Here is a 22585-nt window from a genome sequence, read left to right as displayed (position 1 = left end):
ACACCCCATCTTTTAAACGCGGCCAAAATGCTTATACCAAAATATTGGAAACAACAAATTATCCCCACAATGCGTCAATGGCTAAATGAGGTTGATCATATCTATCACATGGAAAGCAGTACGCTCACATTACGCAATAAATCTGATCTAGCTACTAAGATATGGTCCTGTTGGTTCGCGTTTAAGTTCTCAGCAGAGTATGCAGAAATAATGTCTCAATAGAGTATGTAGTTGAATTTACCTGCATTGTCTGAAGGAATTCTGCTAAGACTGGAAACTCCCCCCCCCCCCCACTTTCCTTCTTTTTTCTTTTTTCTCTACTCTCTTTTCTCTTCATTTCCAGTTTTTCTTCTTTTTTGTTAACTAACTTTTGAGTACAGTTGGTGGTAAGAGAAATATTTTAAATGGGAATAGGTACCATGGATACCTAGCTCTAAATATTAGGAAGGATGATATCTCTAATTTGAAGACTACGCAGTAGTTAGAAGTAATGTTCGGCCCTCTGTTGCGGGTTCTATTATAGATTTGACAAAACTTTCTTGTTAGTGGTTTATTTGTCTATGGGGGTCCATGTGCCTTACCACTGTATATGTATACCAATACTGTACAATGTTTAAATATTCTTCAATAAAAACTTATTGAACACAGAGTACCAGTGTCCCCCCTCTCCCGCCACAGAGTACCAGTGTCCCCCCTCTCTCTCCACAGAGTACCAGTGTCCCCCCCTCTCACTCCACAGAATACCAGTGTCCCCCCTCTCTATCCACAGAGTACCAGTGTCCCCCCCTCTCACTCCACAGAATACCAGTGTCCCCCCTCTCCCTCCACAGAGTACCAGTGTCCCCCCTCTCCCTCTGCAGAATACCACTGTCCCCCCTCTCCCTCCACAGAATACCAGTGCCCCCCCTTTCCCTCCACAGAGTACCAGTGTCCCCCCTCTCCCGCCACAGAGTACCAGTGTCCCCCCTCTCCCTCCACAGAGTACCAGTGTCCCCCCCCTCTCCCTCCACAGAATACCAGTGTCCCCCCTCTCCCTCCACAGAGTACCAGTGTCCCCCCTCTCCCTCCACAGAGTACCAGTGTCCCCCCCTCTCCCTCCACAGAGTACCAGTGTCCCCCCTCTCCCTACACAGAATACCAGTGTCCCCCCTCTCCCTCCACAGAATACCAGTGTCCCCCCTCTCCCTCCACAGAGTACCAGTGTCCCCCCCTCTCCCTCCACAGAGTACCAGTGTCCCCCCTCTCCCTCCACAGAGTACCAGTGTCCCCCCTCTCCCTCCACAGAGTACCAGTGTCCCCCCCTCTCCCTCCACAGAGTACCAGTGTCCCCCCTCTCCCTCCACAGAATACCAGTGTCCCCCCTCTCCCTCCACAGAATACCAGTGTCCCCCCTCTCCCTCCACAGAGTACCAATGTCCTCCTCTCCCTCCACAGAGTACCAGTGTCCCCCTCTCCCTCCACAGAATACCAGTGTCCCCCCTCTCCCTCCACAGAGTACCAGTGTCCCTCCTCTCCCTCCACAGAGTACCAGTGTCCCCCCTCTCCCTCCACAGAGTACCAGTGTCCCCCCTCTCCCTCCACAGAGTACCAGTGTCCCCCCTCTCCCTCCACAGAATACCAGTGTCCCCCCTCTCCCTCCACAGAGTACCAGTGTCCCCCCTCTCCCTCCACAGAATACCAGTGTCCCCCCTCTTCCTCCACAGAGTACCAGTGTCCCCCTCTCCCTCCACAGAATACCAGTGTCCCCCCTCTCCCTCCACAGAGTACCAGTGTCCCTCCTCTCCCTCCACATAGTACCAGTGTCCCCCCTCTCCCTCCACAGAGTACCAGTGTCCCCCCCCCTCCCTCCACAGAGTACCAGTGTCCCCCCTCTCCCTCCACAGAATACCAGTGTCCCCCCTCTCCCTCCACAGAATACCAGTGTCCCCCCTCTCCCTCCACAGAGTACCAATGTCCTCCTCTCCCTCCACAGAGTACCAGTGTCCCTCCTCTCCCTCCACAGAATACCAGTGTCCCCCCTCTCCCTCCACAGAGTACCAGTGTCCCTCCTCTCCCTCCACAGAGTACCAGTGTCCCCCCTCTCCCTCCACAGAGTACCAGTGTCCCCCCTCTCCCTCCACAGAGTACCAGTGTCCCCCCTCTCCCTCCACAGAGTACCAGTGTCCCCCCTCTCCCTCCACAGAGTACCAGTGTCCCCCCTCTCCCTCCACAGAATACCAGTGTCCCCCCTCTCCCTCCACAGAATACCAGTGTCCCCCCTTTCCCTCCACAGAGTACCAATGTCCTCCTCTCCCTCCACAGAGTACCAATGTCCTCCTTTCCCTCCACAGAATACCAGTGTCCCCCCTCTCCCTCCACAGAATACCAGTGTCCCCCCTCTCCCTCCACAGAGTACCAGTGTCCCCCTCTCCCTCCACAGGTTATTCGGTCCCCCCTCTTCTTTCATAGAGCACCAATACCCCATGTCCCCTCATTAAACACTGTATTTATCACTATATTTATAAATGTTTCATTGGGGCACGCCCAATATTAAACCCGACTTAGCCACACCCAGTTTTCAATGCTGTACATACTGCATGCCGCATGTTTCCTCTTTTCCAGGTTGTATCTCCTTCTCAGCTTCTGATGTTGGGAGGTATAATGCCGCGTACACACAGGCGGACTTTTCGACGGACTAGGTCTGGCGGACTTTTCGACGGACTTTCCGACGGACTTTCCGAATGAACGGACTTGCCTACACACGATCAACCAAAGTCCGACGGATTCGTACGTGATGGCGTACGACCGGACTGGAACAAGGAAGTTCATAGCCAGTAGCCAATAGCTGCCCTAGCTTCGGTTTTTGTCCGTCGGACTAGCATACAGACAAGCGGACTTTTCGACCGGACTCGAGTCCATCGGAAAGATTTGAAACATGTGTCATTTCTAGATCCGTGGACCTTTTGGGGAAAAAAAATTCCGCTGGAGCCCACACACGATCGAATTGTCCGACGGACTCCGGACCAAGTCTGTCGTAAAGTCCGCTCATGTGTACGCGGCATTAGATATACAGTATGGTGAGTGAGTGTTGTCACCCTAGGACAGGAAGTGTATTACTGGCAGGATCACCAGGTGAAAAGAAAGAAGCCTTAAATAAAGAAAACAATTTATTTATAAATCATTGAATAATTATAAATAAAGAAAATAAAGAAAATAATTGTAGACACCACATCTAAGGACCTGTAAGCTGTGATAAATGAGATCTTTGTTCTTGGGGGGTTAGAAACGCTTTAAACGTTCACGCCTTGCTATCATGGAGGCTCCAGTCGGGTTTGAAGCCAGGGGATCATCTGATCCTAGCAGACAACCATGAGCTATTAAATTACAGTGTGGTGTAATTGTGTACACAGCAAATATGCTCCAGGCTGTTTGTGTATACACCGTCTCCACAGCAGCCACTGATCCTTGTAGACCAAGCCTCCATCAATGAGATGTGAGCGTCAGCCTTCTGTGCCTTCATTATACCTCCATCATCACCATCCCTGACTTCTACTATGTCCCAGCACTGGCCTACAGACCCCAATCTATACAGCAATCCTTACCCTGGAGTCCACATCATCCCTCCTATGGTGAGTACCCTGAGAACAGCTTATTTCATACTCAGCTGTGATCACTCCTATTTACGGGAATCTGTTTTTTTTTTAATGCTTTTCTGCACCTTGTACATTATCATTTTACTTTGCTCTGTTAAAAAAGCTCAAAACGTTTCTTAAACGCTCTATTCACACTTGTGCGACTTGTCATGCAACTTTGGACATCAAAGTTGCATGACAAGTCGTTCCCTATGTTTTCCAATGATAACCATTAATATTTGTATGACTTAAAGTTGCAGCAACTTCAAAGTAGTTCATGCACTACTTTGGTCCGACTTTCATGCAACTAGAGGGCCATAGACTTCAATGTTAACCCCCAAAAGTTGCATGAAAGTCGTACCTGAATGTTATACAATGCAACAGTTGTGCAACAGTTGTCCATTAACATTGGTCAGGCTCTGTTTCCACAACTGCGAGTTGTGCGACACATGTGAAGTCGCATTCCTGATGAAGGGGTCCTGCGTGACTCTGAAACGTTGCACCTTTCTTGTGTTAAGATCATGCAATAAATTACCCGTTTGGAGGCCACTTTGTGCTGATCCCTGGTGTTCTGGCAAATATCTACTTTGACTTGAACCAGTATCCAGCTGGTTGTTGCTGCAGCACCCATATCTTGAGAGCTTAGACCAGGAACGTGTGTGATGGGAATATGAAGTATTACATGTGAAGTCGCATGACAAGTCAAAACCCATGTATTTCAATGGTCCCTGTTCTAATTGGTGAGACTCAAGTTGCAGCAACTCCACAAAAGTTTTTTGCACTATTTTGTTCTGACTTCGGTGCGACATGTTCTTGCATGGTTCTCACCGGTCGTATGACATTGCATCAAAAATCGCATTGCAAAGTCGCACTGTAAATCGCACAACTTTGGGGTCGCAATAGTGGAAACCCAGCCTCAAAGCCACAGTTGTATTCAAGCTGCACCCATCCAAAGTTGCATCAAAGTTGCACTCCAAAGTCGGCGCAACTTTGGAGTTGTACAAGTGTGAATGGAGCCAAAAAGGAAAGAATGAGAACCCCCCCCCCCCCCCCCAGGACTCCCTTCTAGAGTGTAAGCTCTAATGAGCAGGGCCCTCTGTTCCTTCCTGTATTGAATTGTATTGTAACTGCACTGTCTGCCCCCATGTTGTAAAGCGCTGCGCAAATTGTTGGCGCTATATAAATCCTGAATAATAATAATAATTTCTCTTGACTTCCTGTTCTGATGAAAGCGTTGTCGCCAGAACAGGAAGTCAGGGAACATTCTTCCAATAGGGACAGCACACACACAGTTTTTATTGCTGTCTGTGTCCCCATTGCAGATTTCCAAGCACCCCCTGTGATAACGTTGTCATTGGGACAGGAAGTGAGATGAAATTTCTCCATCAAGATCTCAGATTTTGAGAGGAATTCTGACGCTTTTCCGCTCTATCCAAAAACAAAATCACCAGTTTTGGCTGAAGTTGCATTTTAATAGTGTACTTGTTTGTTGGGTCAGTCAACCCAACATGGATTTCAGTCATTGGAAAATGCAGTTTGTATTGGGATGCTTGTAGGTCACTAATAATGGAGCCAGGAATTATGCTAGGAGGTCTTCCTGCTAAAAGCCATTTGGGTGACTCAGCCCACCAGACTCCCCCTCGAACTGAAGCAGGACATTTTTTTTTTTTTTAACATGTATTGAATGTTCTTTCCTGTTTCACAAATCCAGCATGCTGCTGCTTTGATCTTGCTGGGACAAGTATGCACATCAGGAGAGTTAAAGAAAACGTAGAAGACTGTATAGCTCCCAACTGTCCCTGATTTCGAGGGACTGTCCCTGATTTGGAGCAATGTCCCTCTGTCCCTCTTTCCTCCTCATTTGTCCCTCATTTTGGTCTGATCTATATAGTTGTATATAAAATGCACTTTTTCTCTCTCAAAAGGTGTTTCCCAGTGCTAAACCTTTCATCTGATTTCTAAATTGCTGGATTTGTAAATTCCAAAAGTCAATATAAAGGAATAGTAGTGGTAAAAAAAGTGGGTTTAACCAATCTTGTTTTTTGTACAATTCTCCTTTAAGGGGGTGTGGCAAGGGGTGTGTCCTATACTTTTGCTGATAGGTGTCCCTCATTCCCATCTCAAAAAGTTGGGAGGTATGAGACTGACTCCTTATCTGCATACTTGTTCTGGGTCAGCAGTGACAGCCTCGTCACCCCGGTTCTCGACCGGCTCGCGTACATATACTGTGGCACAATGGCACCGCTACAAGAAACCCCGTACAGGTACAGGGTTACTTTAAGATCCGCCAGAGGGCGCGCACGCACCCGCTGCATGGCGAGGGTCCCGACGCGCATTGCCGATCACACGCGTGAGCGCCAGCACGGGATTTGTGTGTGTAAACGCACAAATCCCTGTGCTGTCAGAGGAGAGGAGACATGTCGTTTGTTCCTAGTAAGTAGGAACAGCGTAATGTCTCCTCTCCTACTCAGTCCTATCCCCATACAGTTAGAACACACTGAGGGAACACTCATTTAACCCCTTGATCGCCCCCTAGTGTTATCCCCTTCCCTACCAGTGTCATTTACACAGTAATCAGTGCATTTTTATAGCACTGATCGCTGTATAAATGTCAGTGGTCCCAAAAATGTGTCTAAAGTGTCCGATCTGTCCGCCGCAATGTTGCAATAACGCTAAAAATCGCAGATCACCGCCATTACTAGTAATAAAAAAATATGCCATAAAAATGCCATAAATCTTTCCCCTATTTTGTACTTGATTTGATTGTAGCCGTATTAGTGCAATTGTGACAGAGAAAATTGAATACTGTCCATGATACTTTTTTTATTTGCACTAACATACAACTTTTCAGGACAAGCTTTCGGGGTATGCCCCCTTCTTCAAGGTCCAAGCAGTACTGATTCACAAATTTTTAAGCAACATGTTAAAGAAAAAAAAAAAAAAAGGGAAAACCAAACACATACAAATCAATGGTAATAAAGATAGCAGCAGAGTTAGTGAGATAAGACAGAGGGAGAGCTATAAAATGCAGGGGGGGGGGGGGGATACTAGTCACAGAGGGGGTCGTAAAACTTTAGCATAATGTGTAAGGAAACCAATATCTAAATTCAGGCCGTTATTTTTCGTGTCAAAAGAATGACTTCTGAATTTAGATATTGGTTTCCTTACACATTATGCTAACGTTTTATGACCCCCTCTGTGACTAGTATCCCCCCCCCCTGCATTCTATAGCTCTCTCCTCTGTCTTATCTCACTAAGGCCCCTTTCACACGAGGCGGGCTCCGTTTCCACGGAGACCGCCTCGTTCCGCTGGCTCAGCGGGAGATCAGTCCGTTGATCTCCGCTGAGCCGGCGGATGACAGGTCCCTCTCTGCTCACTGAGCGGGGAGGGGCTTGTCAGGCGCCGCTGCCGCCTATGGAGGGATCGGACGAAAACGGACAGCGTGTCCGTTTTCGTCAGATCTCACCCGATCCGATCCGCCAGCGACGGATCTGGACGTAGAGCCATACGTCTGCTTTTAGCGGATCGGACGGGGTCGGATGTCAGCGGACATGTCTCCGCTGACATCCGACGCTCCATAGGCTAACATGGAGCGCCCGTTCAGGTCCGCCGTCAAAACTGACAGGCGGACCTGAACGGTCCGATCGTGTGAAAGGGGCCTAACTCTGCTGCTATCTTTATTACCATTGATTTGTATGTGTTTGGTTTTCCCTATTTTGTAGACACTATAACTTTTGCGCAACCAATATACGCTCATTGCGATTTTTTTTTTTTACCAACAATATGTAGAAGAATATATATTGGCCTAAACTGATGAAGAAAAAAAAGAAACATTTTTGGGGAAATTTATTATAACAAAAAGGAAATAATATTGTTTTTTTTCAAAATTGTCGCTCTTTTTTTGTGTATAGCGCAAATAATAAAAAATGCAGCGGTGATCAAATACCACCAAAAGAAAGCTCTATTTGTGGGAAAAAAAGGACGCAAATTTCGTTTGGGTACAGCATTGCATGACCGCGCAATTACCAGTTAAAGCGACGCAGTGCCAAATTGTAAAAAGTGCTCAGGTCAGAAAGGGGGTAAAACCTTCTGGGGCTGAAGTGGTTAAATAGATGTTTGGTGGGAGACAAAAAAATGAAAGCCAAACTCAAGCTAAACCTTTTCGCCCTCATTTTTTTTATTTTAATGTAAGAGAAATTGATCTAGGAATGACAAACTTTAGACTTCTCAGATCACTTTCTGCTGTTGGTAAATGTACATGCGATGTGTTCAGAGTATCTAATCTGCTGCTGGATACACGGATTTACATTTTTTTCTAAATGCAGCAAATCTGAAACCACCTTAATGCATTATATTTTTAAAATAATTACAGTTATTTATTTCCATTTAGAAATGTCTTATAAACAAATATAAATGCATATGATTCCTAAAAAAGATTGACATTAAATAAATGTTATTCAATAAAATTATTAAAAATAGTGATGATAATAGTGATAATCAATAAAAATCAACTAAATGTTGTTCAATGAAATTAATAATAATAATAGTGACGATGATGATATTATTATTATTATCATCATCACTATTATTAATATTATTAATAATAGTGATGATGATGATGATAATAATAATAATAATAATAGTGATGATGATGATATTATTATTATTATTATCATCATCACTATTATTATTATTAATAGTGATGATGATAATAACAATAATAATAATAATAGTGATGATGATAACAATAATAATAATAAAAACATACAACAAATAGTATACAATACAATAATACAAACAATAATAGTGGTGAAAAAAATGATTATTTGTTGTTGATCAAATATAAAGGATTTTTCTTTATGCTATTTTATTTTATTTCTGTTTTCTTTCTTACGTTTTTACTTTATATTATACAGATTAATTGATTACATTAACAGTTAAATCCAAATTGCTCATACATGCTTCCACTATACATGAATAATTTGGTAATAGTTACTTATTTACATATATGTTAATGTGATCAAAACGGCATGATATTAAGTACAAAGACATAATATCAAATATCAATGCAGTAAAAGGAAACATTGGTAGTGGATTAGATACAAGCTTTGTAAGTCTATCCCTTTCTGGTTCTGTTTGAGGCTTGTAAATTGCAAATTTTCAATAAAAATATTTGGAAAAAAAAAAACATATCCAATAAAGCCAAATTTCTTCATAAAGTAAAAAAAAAAATATATAGTAAACTGCAGATTAAAAAATAAAAATCCCCTGCAAGGACTTCCATCTTCACCAGGTCTTCCTTCTGATTCGTGACCACCGTCTACAAGGGTGGCCGGAGCCGTGATGATGTCACTCCCGCGCATGCCTGCGGGAGCTCCTGTTTACGGTACGAGCTCTGAAGGTCCGGCACAGTATGCCGGACCTTCAGAACGCATGTGCCGTGACGTCACCAGCTGCATGCAGTGTGAATATCTCATAAACAATGCAAGTTTAGGAGATATTCACTGTACCCACAAGGTAAGCCTTATTATAGGCTTTCCTGTAGGTACAAGTCAAAAAAGTGAGTTTATTACCATTTTAATACAAATCAAATATGTTATTCAATGAAATTACAAAAATTATGATAATAATACTAAATCATGAATCAAATAAAAACTAGAAATCAAATAGAAAGATCGTATTGAAAAGCAAAACAACAAATAAACATCCCTATTTATGTTTTTTGAAAGGTTTCTCAACAGCCAACCATAATCCAGCAGCTTCACACAGACTTTATCCCTCCTCTCTCGTATCCAATCAGACAAGGCCGCGCCAAAGAAGGTGAGATATATCCATATTATCTCATGGTTAGCATGATTTAGGATAAAACTTTGACCTGTTTACCAGGTTTATGCAATCAAGCAGCATTAGCCTTGAGTGACCAATCAGATTAAACCAGCACCAAAAGATGACAGCCAGGGTAGCCAACCTCCCGCAGCATTTTTTACTGACAAAACATGGCAAATTTACTGGCGGAGCACATTTTTTACTGACAACCTGAGAAATTACAGAACTCCTATTGAAAACTAACATAGTGAATATTTGAACAGTATAAACATTATATGGAAACACTGACAATACCGATAACAAAGTCATTTGCTTTAGTTACACTTAAAAAGTCAACACAGCATGAAATGATCAGCCACTGATATTTACTGGCAGTTGTAAAAAAAAATCACTGATTTTTACGAACTGTCAGTAAATTTACTGGCAGTTGGCAACCCTGATGACAGCTAGAGAAAGAAACATGGAGATGATTGGTCACTGTCAATGTGCCCTGAAGATACAGGAGGGACTCATGCAACCCCAATCCAACTGACTTCTGACATAGCTGACTTCCATAAAGGCAAATGTTCAGCATGGCTAAGCATTCCTGTTTATTCCTATGGATACACATTACAATGTGATCAGTGGTGGCCGCTCCTTACGGGGCGCAGGGGTGCCGCCCCCCTATCCATTAGACATGTGCACTGCCGAAAAATGTGTTCGTTTTCGTTTTATTCGTTCTTTTTTTTTAGTTTTTCGGGTCATTCGTTATGATCGCAATTCATAAATTCAGAGAAATAACGGAAAAAAAAAAACAAAACGGAAATATTCGTAATATCGTAAGTTCGTAAATTTGAAAAAAAAACGGTAATTTGGAAATTCGAAAAATTCGGAAATCTAAAATAATAACTAACTAATAATAACTTAACTATTACTAACTATTAAAGGGTAAGTTCACCTTTACAGAAAACTCTGTAAGGTGAACTTACTCAGGTCCCCCTCCCCCCGCCCCCTGGTCCCGCTGACCTGGACCGCCGCAATCTCCGGTTCTAAGCCCCGGTATATCCGCGCCAGGTGTCCGGGGCTTAGAAATCCCCTGAGCTGAATGTCCAAAACGTCCCTCGTCAGGGGGATGTTTTGGAGCATTCTAATTGGTCAGTGCCATCACATGGGTGGCGCCGACCAATCAGCAGCCGCATAGCCCGTCCTGTCAGCTATGGGGAAGACACGTGGCTGCAGAGAGAGTTTCTAAGCCCCGGACTCCTGACGTGGATATATCGGGGCTTAGAACCGGAGATTGCGGCGGTCCAGGTCAGCGGGACCCGGGGGGGGGGGGGGGGGCTTGTGAGGAGGGGGACCTGAGTAACTTCACCTTACAGAGTTTTCTATAAAGGTGAACTTACCCTTTAAATTACAGGTATTGGAATCCTTTTAAATTTGGCTGTTAGTGAACGTAACAAATACGAATTCATACGAAGTTACGAATTATCAGAAATAACGAATGCCGCATCTAAACAAATGGAACGGAACAAATGAATAATAATAAAACGTTTTTATTATTATTATTATTATTTGTAATTTATTATTATTGATTAGTTACGGTCTATTCGTTTAGATGCAGCATTCGTTATTTCGGATAATTTGTAACTTCGGATAAATTCGTATTCATTATATTCACTAACAGCCAAATTTGAAAGGAAATTCCAATACCTTCCCTTTTTTTTTTGAATTCCCGAATTTACGATTTTTTTTTAAATTTCCGAATTTACGTTTTTTTTTTTCAAATTCCCGAATTTACGATTTTTTTCGAATTTACAATTTTTTGGAATTTTTGAGTTCTTTATAACTAAAAAAAAGTTGCTCAAGGGCTCTTTTGCACCATGTCAGTTGAGCTGCGGTGGCCAATAAAGTTAAAAAACAAAAGTAACCACTGTGTTGCATTGTTAAAATGCATTGCACCACCCCTACACAATAATGCATTACCCCTTCACAATAATGTCTCACATCATTTACATAAATCATACGACTATAATATTTTATTACATTATGTGTGATGGCTCCCTGAAAACAAATATGTCTTCTATTCCCAGATTTGGTCGATCTGATGATGATACAGAACGCCCAGATGCATCAAGTCATAATGAACAATATGGCAATGTCGGCTCTGTCCAGCTTTGGATATGGGGCAGCACAGCCTCCCCCAGTGGTAGGTGGCCAAACTGCACTTCTGATGTTCAGAATGCCAAAGCAAACCAGCCAATCAGATTTAATCTTTCACCAGTTCAGAACAATGAGAGATGATTGCTAATTACTGTTGGTTAGTGCAGTATGTACATTGTTCTTTGAGTTACTGGACAAAACAACTATACCGATCCAGTCTGTGGGTTTATTTTAAATCCTTTAAAAGGGAAACTTTCTATTTTCAGTCACTATGGATCTTGATATATATTCCAATGTTTACCTGAAAGTCATTTAGTTTTGGATTTTAATGATTCTTCATGTTTGTTGTACCATGATTTTATTTATTGTACAGATTGCTGTATATCAGACACTGCAATTAGAATCCTTGCTGGACAACTGCTGAGATAAAATCAGTTATAGAACAGGCCCTATGAAGTGTGTATTGTTTAGATGGAGTGAAATGATAGATTTTGATAAAAGGAGCAGTAAATTATCCAGAAACATAACTACCACAAGAATATTCTGTAGAAAGATCTTTGTGTGTATTGTATTAGACATGTGCGGTCCGTTTGTTCTGAATCGAAATGCGTACGAATTTTCCATTATTCGGGAATTCGGATGTATCCGAATTTCCGATTTACAATTGTAACGAATTTAAACAAATCAAAAAAATGACGAAACGAAAATTTCAGACGAAATTCGAATTAAATTCGAATTTCAGAGGAGAATAAAATAGAATAGAAAAGAAAATAATAGAATGGAATATAATAGAGTAAAACAAAACAGAATACAAAAGAAAAGAATGGAAAAAACTAGAATAGAAAATAAAGGGATAGAATAATGAATAAAGGAATAGAACAGAAAATAAAACAATAGACTAGAATTGAAAATGAAATAATAGAAAAGAATAGAATATAAAAAACAATAGAATAGAATAAATTAGAAAGAACATTACCTTTTTCCGAAATCCGAATAGAATAAATTTTAATTTAAATAGAATAGAAAATAATAGATTAGACTATACAAGAAAATAAAAGAATAAAATAGGAAATTAAATCATAGAAAACAATAGAATAGAAAAAAAACAATAGAATGGAATAGAATATAACCTTCTTCAGCAATTTGAATGTTGAATAGAATAGAAAATGAAACAATAGAATAGAATAAAATAGAAATAATATAACCTTCTTCCGAAATTTGAATTTTCGAATAGAATAAATTTGAATAGAACAGAAGAGAATAGATTAGAATAGAATAGGAAATAACAGAATAAACTAGAAAAAAACAATAGAATAGGTTGGAATTGATGGACTTGTGTCTTTTTTCAACCTCACCTACTATGTAACCTAGAATATGTAAAATAGAATATAAACTTCTTCCAAAATTCTAATAGAATAAATTTGATTTCAAATGGATTTTGAATTGGTCCTAATCTTCCGAATTCGGTTGAATTGAGTTCGAAAAAACGAAGCAAATGCGGAAAAAACAAATTAAATAAATTACACTAATTGAGTTAATTTATGTGAATAATGAATCAAAACGAAACAAATTTTCCCGTTCTACACATACACAGTCTATATTGCATGACTTCACTGGCAGAGTGTGCGTTTACATTCTGTGATGGCTCTCCTGGCGGCCTCCAGAGCTTAGCTGAGAAATTCCACCCCGGGGAATAAATTTTTCCTACAATCTGGCCATAGATGGATCAAAGCAGGGCTGGGACAAGGGGTGGACAGGAGGGGCAGCTGCCCTGGGCACTGTGGTATCATGTGAGGTGGGGGGGGGCACCACAAGGAGGTTGGGGGGAGGGGATTTGTGTTGGGAGATGGAATTTGGGGGGCGGCAGGGGATAAGAATCATTCTAGGAGGGGACATTTGGGGAGGTGTGCTAAGAGTAGTGATTTGAGGGTATTTTCTGTTGGGGGGGAAGAAGATTTGTACTAGGAGGGGGGAGTTTTGGTGGGTTTGTGCTAAAAAAGGTGATATAGTAGGGCGGAGGGGATTTATGGTAGGAGTAGAATTTTTTTTTTGGGGGGGGGGGGGGGGGATTTGTGTTAGCATGGATGATTGGGGTGAGTTGTGCTAAGATGGGGATCAGGGAGAGTTTGTGTTGGAAAGGGGGGGGATTTGGAGTAGGGGGAGAGGATTTGTTCTCAGAGGGGAAATTTGAGCGGTAGAAGATTTGTACTAGGAGGGGGGGATTTTTTTCATGTGGGGGGTGGATTTGTGCCGAGGGCATGTGGGAAATGAGAGGAATTGAGCGCGGGGGGGGGGTGGAGATTCATGCTGGGCAGGGGATTTCAGCAGGGGCGGATTTGTATTGGGAGGAAGAGAAATTTATGCCTATGGGGTAAGCATGCAGATTTATCTTTTTTGGAGGGGGGGGGATTTTTGCTGACACATAATGCTTATACATTATGGGGAGGGGGGGCGCAATTTGGCATGTTCGCCCTGGGCTCTAGATGACCTTGTCCCGGCACTGGATCAAAGATCAGCCGATTAAACAGGGTCTGGCTGGATTTGGCCAATCCCACTCCTGAGAAGTCAATCTAAAGATCGGCTTCTCTTGAGTGGGAATGTTGGGAAATTTTCACTTGATCAGCGCATGCAGCCAATCGGCTGCGGCACTGATCTGTGTATTCTGACAGCAGAGAAATCCCTACTGTCAGAATACAATAGCTCTGTGGGGAGAATTCCTTCATCCACCTCGAATGTGTGCATGGGGGAATCTGTTCGTTTTTGTCTTTTTGATCAGCTGGCTGGCTAATAAAAAAAAAAAAAGATCCCTCTATAGCCGGCTTAAGATCAGGTCAGCCAGATCAGGTGTCAGTCGTCTAATGTCTTCAGGTGACTTAAAGCCCAGCTAGAGGCCACAGGCTTTTCTTTGGGTAAAGTATAGAAGGATAAGAACGCATGTACAGTTTTAAAAATTTTTTTAGGCTGGGAATTATCTCCTCACATCCTGTTCTGGTGACACAAACAGGAATGGGAAGAGATCGCCCCAGTGGGGACACAGACAAGAATTAAGACCTTAGGCCTCTTTCACATGGACGATCCGTATGTCCGTTTTTCATCCTTCCGTTTTCGGATGAAAAACGGACATACATTCATCCCTATGGAGCGTCGGATGTCAGCGGTGACATGTGACCCCGCTCCGATCCGAAAAGTGTAAGGCCTCTTTCACACGGGGCGGATCAGTGATGATCCGCCCCGTGAACATCCGCTGGTTCAGCGGGGATCGCTCCGCCGATCCCCGCTGAGCAGGAAGATGACAGGTGCATCGCTGCACGCTGTGCAGCGACGCACCTGTCAGAGCGCCGCTCTCCCCTATGGGGGGATCGGATGATGACGGATCCGATCCGAAAACGGATGGAAAAGTTTTCGGATCGGAGCGGGGTCAGTTGTCAGCGGACATGTCACCGCTGACATCCGACGCTCCATAGGGATGAATGTATGTCCGTTTTTCATCCGAAAACGGAAGGATGAAAAACGGACATACAGATCGTCCGCTCTGACAGGTCTGTCGCTGCACAGCGTGCAGCGATGCACCTGTCATCTTCCTGCTCAGCGGGGATCAGCGGAACGATCCCCGCTGAGCCAGCGGATGTTCACGGGGCGGATCATCACTGATCCGCCCCGTGAGAAAGAGGCCTAACAGGTTTCTAACCCTTTCTCACTTTATTCAAAACTAAGAAAAAAAATTGACAGCTGGAGCATGGTAAAGCAGGAAGCACGATATGTATAGGTAACTGGCAGTTATACCCAGGTCCATGTATAGTCAGTATATATCTCTGACCTTTTGATAGAATTTGGTTTATTGTCCTAGTTTGGTGCCATCATGTCTTTTTTGTTTTCAGCCCAGCGTGGTACCAGTACAAGTGGAGGAGGAGGAAGAGCAGATTGTGTATCATCACCATTATGAAGCATTCCCATCAAATTATTCAAATTATATGACATACCCAGCTTACCCTGCAGCGCCAGTGCCAATGCCCCAACGTGAGCCAACCATCAGGCATCTCAATATGGACATGGAGCCGTCTTCCCCGAGGCGTAACACAGACCAGTAAGACATAACTGGGTATCTGTGTTTATGTATTTACAACATGCAGGCATTGTATACACCATGCTGGTCTTTTCTGAACAATCATTGTGATCAGGGTTTCACAGTGAGTACACAGGATCCACCAACAGATCAACACCCATAAGGCAGTGTACAGAATGAAGATGATGCAAAAAGTGCAAAAAAAAAAAAAAAAACAATATATATAATGGTCCAGAAATGAGCAGTACTCTGGGGTATGGTGGTGGGCCTTGTGACTCACTCCCCTCCCTCCCATGATGTAATGCTGTGTTCCTGTACAACCATGGCCAGGTCTAGTATTTTCACTTGGGGGCAAGGAGAGAGTCCTTAGCCCTGTGTAAGCTCTGACTAGGTCAGAACAATGGGGTAGTGAAGGGAAGGTAAGAATAAACAGCTGGTGGAGGGCAGCAGTTAAATGAATTGTTGCTGTGGGGAAAGGTTTCTGGTGGCACTTTGGATCCCAGATCTATGGGCTGCAGTTCCCGTGTCCACCAGGGGGTGTCTCTCAGCAGTTGGAGGCTGACGTTCAGGAGAGGATTCACCTGCTGGTGGCACTGTGCTCCCAGATCTTTAAGCTGCAGTTCCAGTGTCCACCAGCGGGTGTCTCTCGGCAGTCAGGAGCTGACATCATCCCCTGCAATCAGGCATCACCTGATGCTGTGTCCCGTACCTGAAAGGAGACTGAAATGACGAGGTCGGCCTCTCTTGTATCTCCAGTCCAGGTCCCGCTGAGAGTGGAACACAAGGAGCCAAAGAACAGGAGGCACACGAATGCCTGTAGATGGAAACCCAGAATCCTGTAGCAGGAAGTTGCAGCTGGTCGCTGGACTGTAGTTGCAGAGCACGAAGTCGCAGCTGGTCGCAGGACTGTAGTTGCAGAGCAGGAAATCGCAGCTGGTCGCAGGACTGTAGTTGCAGTCACTCGGGTAGTAGTTCAGGGCCGAGCAGGGCACCAGAGCAAGGTCACAGGGATAGCCAGGTTCGTCAACAGGCAGGGCATTAGGCAGAGACGGGTCAGATGAGAAGCTGGGATCAGGAACCAGAGATCAGGTATAGCAGAGTCCAGAGCAGGGACACAGCTGAAGACCAGTCAGCACCGATCAGCCGCTGGGCCCCCCTTTAAGTGGGCCATCTGGTGCCAACTAGCACTAAGGCGCGCTCCTGCGCATGTACGCCGGGCGCCTTGCACACGCATGCGCATAAGCGCGCACGGGCATCTTTGGTCACCCATGCGTGCGCACATGCGCACCAGCGCGTGCCAGGCGATTTCCACTGGTTTCCTTGCATGCTGATTGTAGGAGGTGTATTTAAACCTTGTGCTGCTGATCTGTGTTCCTGAAGCTTGCATCCCGCCTCCTGTTCCTGGACTCTGACCCTGATCCTGCTGCCTGATTTCTTCCTACCCGTTCAGTCCGTCTCCTGGATCCCTTTCCCTGTCCTGTCTTGTTCCCAGCTCCCCTCTGCTTGATCTCCCGTGTTTGACCCTGGCGCCGGTATGATTACGATTCGGTTATCCTATGCTCTATACATATTGGATTTAGACTATTGTTTGTTTTGTGTTTACTGGTTGTTGGTTCACTGGTTGGGTTACACTATTTACTGTATTGGAGGTGCGTTTTCTTTGTTGTTCACTTATCTTTTAATAAACCATATTATTTACACTTTACCTGTGTTTGGTACACTCTGTTGCACGCCACACATTTTTGGTCACCCCGGTCCCTGATAGTTGCTTTGCCCTGCCAGAGCAAAGCACATGATTAATGTAAAGAGACTTTGACCCCTATGTCACTACAAGACTCAGTAGTGACACCAGGCTGGTGGGAAGAGCCACAGCAAGTGGTGGAGAATGCGGGCATAAAAGAATTCTGGAATTGTGGAATACTGAAGACTATGAGGAGCATGCATTGCTTGAAGAAAGAAGTGTTCAGACTCACCGGTCAGGTAAGTATGTATAGTCTTGCACAGAGCCCAACTTTGAATTTTTCAGGGGAAGTGAAAAGTTAATACTTTTTTTTTTTTAATGGGTAGAAGGTAGGCTAGTTTTATTTGCTCAGTAACTTTAGCTGATTAGGGGGCCCATTTAACACAGTGGGCAACATGGGGGATGGATAGACAGAATGAGGAACCTCCTTACAACCATTCAGGCTTATATGTAGAGGGACCAGATATTACTAAGGATAATTAAGTGTTTTTGAACCATGGAATGGAAGGTGTGGGTGAAGACACTGAACTTCAGATGGAGAGAATCAGGTGTGGTTGGTGGACGGAGTAGCAGGTTCAATATCCAGAAGTTTGTGGAGCTGGAGGATTAGCAGATGAGGCTTCTGGATTATTGCTGCAACTGTAGTTCCTAAGTAGTGAGAAGGAACTTTAAAATGCATGTAACAAAGATGTCAACAAACATGAGTTGTAACTGGTCTTTATTCCACAGGCGGCCGGTACCCCCACCTCCTCCTCTGAGTGCCACCGGAACTGTTGGTGCTGATGTTCCTCCAGCTACAGGTAATTTTTTATTTTGAATGTATTGGGATACATCGCATCGCTATGATCTCTTGAAAAGTTAATTATTTTCTGTAAGATTCAGGTTTTCATGTAATCCCCAACCCTATATAATCCCTGTCCTTTTATTGTTGTTGTCCATAAAAGCTGGTAGGTGAGTAGCTTGAGCCTGGCATTAGGTGATGAAGCATAGTTCAGGGACCTGACTCTGCCTGCTTCTCTGAGCTTCATCCAGAGAGCTTGGATGGGTGCATGGCTGCAGAGGTACAGCCCATGCTCCACAGGGAAAGTATATCACCTAAGGCCCAAATCACACCTGAGTGTTTTGTAGCTCAAAAATACTCAACATCCTAAATCCCATGTATTTCAATGGTGACTATTCACATACGAGTGCTCAGGTGTCTGTAGCTCAACACCTGACGCTCTAAAAAGCCCCATAGACTTGAATGGGAACACCTGAAAATGGGCAAATTAAGTACTTCTGCATGATTTTTAATCTGTAAGTACTGGTCTCCTCCCCCTTTCCTAAAACAAGAACGTCTGAAGCTTGAATACACATGGAAAAACTCTTAAAATAAACTTTTAAACCACTTGTGTACACATGCATAAAACACTAACAAAATGCACGAATATTGCTCTGCCCGGCCATGAACGCAGACTAAATTTTTGCGCCCACAGCTGAGTTTTTTTTTAGTTTAGTGAAGTGTTCATCAAGGGGAATGGGCCCCCTACTAAATTAGGGAACTTGCTGTTTTTGTGAAAGGGTCACTTTAAGGGCCCGTTCACACTGGGGCGGCGTCGGCGGTAAAGCGCCGCTATTGTAAGCGGCGCTTTACAGTCGGTATTCGTCCGCTAACGGTTTTACCCCCTGCTAGCGGCCGAGAAAGGGTTAAAAACCACCACCGCTCTGCAGAGGCGCTTTGCCGGTGGTATAGCCACGCTGTCCCATTGATTTCAATGGGCAGGAGCGGTATACACTCCGCTCCTTCACCGCTCCGAAGATGCTGCTAGCAGGACTTTTTTTACCGTCCTGCCAGCGCACCGCTCCAGTGTGAAAGCCCTCGGGGCTTTCACACTGGAGACAAAGCAGCGGCACTTTCGGGTCGGTTTGCAGGAGCTATTATTAGCGCAATATCGCCTGCAAACCGCCCCAGTGTGAAAGGGCCCTAAAGGTAATGTGTATTGTAGACTCACTGTTTATCCACTTATCCACTATCCAGGGCACTTTCAACCCCTTCCTGCCCAGGCCAATTTTCAGCTTTCAGCGCTGTCGCACTTTGAATGACAATTGCGCGGTCATGCAACACTGTACCCAAATGACATTTTTAAAATTTTTTTTGAGACAAATGGAGGTCTCTCTTGATGGTATTTATTCACCATTTTTTTTTACATTTTTTTGCTATACAAACGAAAAAAAGACCAAAAATTTCAAAAAACTAAAGCTTTTTCTTGTTTTCTGTTATAAAAATTTTGCAAATAAGTAATTTTTCTTCTTCACTGATGGCCACTGATAAGGCTGCACTGATGGGCACTGATATGCTTGACTGATATGCTGCACTGATTTGTACTTATGGGGCTGCACTGATCATCAGGGCACTGATGATCAGTGCCCTGATGATCAGTGTAAATGTTCCCTGTCACCGGATACCTGGTTACCGGCTTTCCTTTCCTCACACAGTAACAGCACTGAGGAAAGGAAATGCTGATAACTGGCACTGTTTATATGTGATCAGCTGTGATTGGACAATGCTGATCACATGGTAAAGGGACACTGTGATTGGCCCTTTACAATGATTTGTGATCAGCTGTGTCCAAAGGACACAGCAATCAGAGCACGCCCAATTCACGCCCCGAGGGCACGCAGGGGGCAGGGATCTGGGAGGACATTAATAGATGATTTCCCAGAACTGGACGACCGTGCTGTAGCTGTCTTTAGGCTATAGCGCGGTCGGCATGTGGTGATACAACTGAATAGCTGAAGCTCAGGTTACACACACAGCTACATTTCAGATTTTCAGCTGGAGAGAGACAGTTTGAAAGCAATGTGTTATAACCTGAAATCTTCCTTAATTCAGATCAGTGAGTTGAGAGAGTGCCTGTACTACGTATTAAATTAAAAGTCATATTTACAATGAACTTTTGTCTTTTCAGAGTACTACGACCTGACCGAAGCCAGGAAGTGACCAAGCCTCAGCCGGCCCTCATCATGACTGTCGAGGCATTAAGTCAATCAGATTTAGACCTGTGAGAGAAGCCCCAGATGGAAGCTGCCATGCCTTAATAGGTTTTGAGTTTGAGGGCCGTGAAGGGCAAGCTGAGGTCCCATCTCAGGGCAGCGGATGACTGATTCTATCTGAGGTTTCTCTCAGTTTTTTTGCTTTGTGACAGAACAAAGCAATGAAATCCTACTTTGCTAACATTAGAAGTTTGTAAATAGAAGAGTTGTTTAAGACTCACCATACACATTGCAATCTATGTAAATTAACCTTTGATCTACCAAAATAAGAGTGCTAAGTATTTGTAATAGGAGGACCTATCTGAACTAACTATTCAATTTGTATCCAATCAGTCAGATCATTGCACTATATACCTAAAGATCGAGCTAAAGGAAATTGTACAGTCACATTGAAACTTGTTTTGCAAGTCTTGAATCATTTATTTTTAATAAGATTTACTGTTGTTTATAATTGGACATAATTTCCTCTTATATGTGTAAATGTACAACAATGCTTATAAAATTGGATCTTTAAAATGATGTAAAGTGTATTTCTTTGCAGTGTTTTTTGATATATTTTTTTAAATATATATAAAAATAAGTATTCTGTTCTGTTTAACATGTACTAGAGATCAGTGACATCATTGAGAATGCAGCCTATCCACTCAGTAGAGACCAGTGACATCACTGAGAATACAGCCTATCCATTCACTAGAGACCAGTGACATCATTGAGAATGCAGCCTATCCACTCACTAGAGACCAGTGATATCACTGAAAATACAGCCTATCCATTCACTGGAGACCAGTGATATCACTGAAAATACAGCCTATCCATTCACTAGAGACCAGTGACATCACTGAGAGTACAGCCTATGCATTCACTAGAGACCAGTGAACCCACTGAAAATGCAGCCTATCATTTCACCAGAGACCAGTGACATCACTAAGAATGCAGCCTATCCATTCAATAGAGACCAGTGACACCACTAAGAATGCATCCTATCCATTCAATAGAGACCAGTGACATCACTAAGAATGCAGCCTATTATTTCACTAGAGACCAGTGACATCACTAAGAATGCAGCCTATCCATTCACTAGAGACCAGTGACATCACTAAGAATGCAGCCTATCCATTCAATAGAGACCAGTGACATCACTAAGAATGCAGCCTATTATTTCACTAGAGACCAGTGACATCACTAAGAATGCAGCCTATTCATTCACTAGAGTCCAGTGACCTCGCTGAGAATACAGCCTATGTGTGCTGATGAGGCTGCACTGATGTACACTGATGAGGCTGCACTGATGCACACTGATGAGGCTGCAGTGGTGTACACTGATAAAGCTGCACTGATGTACACTGATAAAGCTGCACTGATGTACACTGATGAGGCTGCACTGATCTGAACCGATGGGCGTTAATGAGGTGGCACTGATGATCAATGCCCTGATTATTAGTGTAAACAATGTACTGACAACCTTGCAGGTTATCGGATCTCCTTTCCTCACAAAGACACAGTGCATGAGGAAAGGAGAGCCGATAACCGGCAAGTCTGTTTACATGTGATCAGCTGTGATTGGACACAGCTGATCACATGGTAAAGGGCCACTGTGAAGTGCCCTTTACCCAATCTGTGGGCATTAGGGTACACCATCCCTGGGAGGGTATACAGGATGATTTATATTTGTACATGTCTTGTTTTGTTTTCCATGTGATGTATATTATGTATTCTTGTCATGTGTAGACAATACATGTTTTTTATTCTATATTATTAAAAGATTATATTTTATCATCGAGTTGGTGGTCTGTTAAAGTCCCATCTAGTGGGTTATCCTTCTCTGTTCCAAATATTAGGGATGGGGCCACCAGACTCCACATGTGACATGGTGGAAGTCTCTCTTTTTTCTAGCTGTATTCAAAGGACACCGGTCACAGAGCGTGCTCGATGCATGCCCCCGGGGGTGCACAAGGGGCAGGGTTCTGGGATGACATCCATGGATGCCCTCCCAGAACTGAAAGACCATGCTGTAGCCGTCTTTCGGCTATAGTCCGGTCGGCAAGTGGTTAAACTAGATGGGCCTGTTTCTTTTTTCAAACCTTAGAAGCTATGCAACTGTGTAACAAAGCAGTTTTTGTTTTTCCCCCATAACATAGCTTAACTTGTTGATCCTGCTGCCAGGAGATCTG

At 43.6% G+C, this 22585-nt stretch overlaps 1 protein-coding gene across 1 annotated transcript; it reads left to right on the top strand.

Annotated features, from left to right (window-relative positions):
- Nucleotides 1-3420: 3420 nt before the first annotated feature.
- On the top strand, nucleotides 3421-22187 carry LOC141114114 (proline-rich protein 29-like). Its single transcript, XM_073607596.1, has 6 exons — nucleotides 3421-3608; nucleotides 9342-9432; nucleotides 11508-11623; nucleotides 15456-15661; nucleotides 18111-18181; nucleotides 20330-22187. Exons 1-6 carry the CDS (start codon nucleotides 3534-3536, stop codon nucleotides 20359-20361), a joined length of 591 nt encoding a protein of 196 aa, XP_073463697.1. The 5' UTR covers nucleotides 3421-3533; the 3' UTR covers nucleotides 20362-22187.
- Nucleotides 22188-22585: the final 398 nt, after the last annotated feature.

The sequence above is a fragment of the Aquarana catesbeiana genome, linkage group LG12 (genome assembly GCF_042186555.1).
Source record: "Aquarana catesbeiana isolate 2022-GZ linkage group LG12, ASM4218655v1, whole genome shotgun sequence".
In the NCBI taxonomy this organism is placed as follows: Eukaryota; Metazoa; Chordata; class Amphibia; order Anura; family Ranidae; genus Aquarana; species Aquarana catesbeiana.
This window is presented reverse-complemented; position numbering and strand designations above follow the sequence as displayed.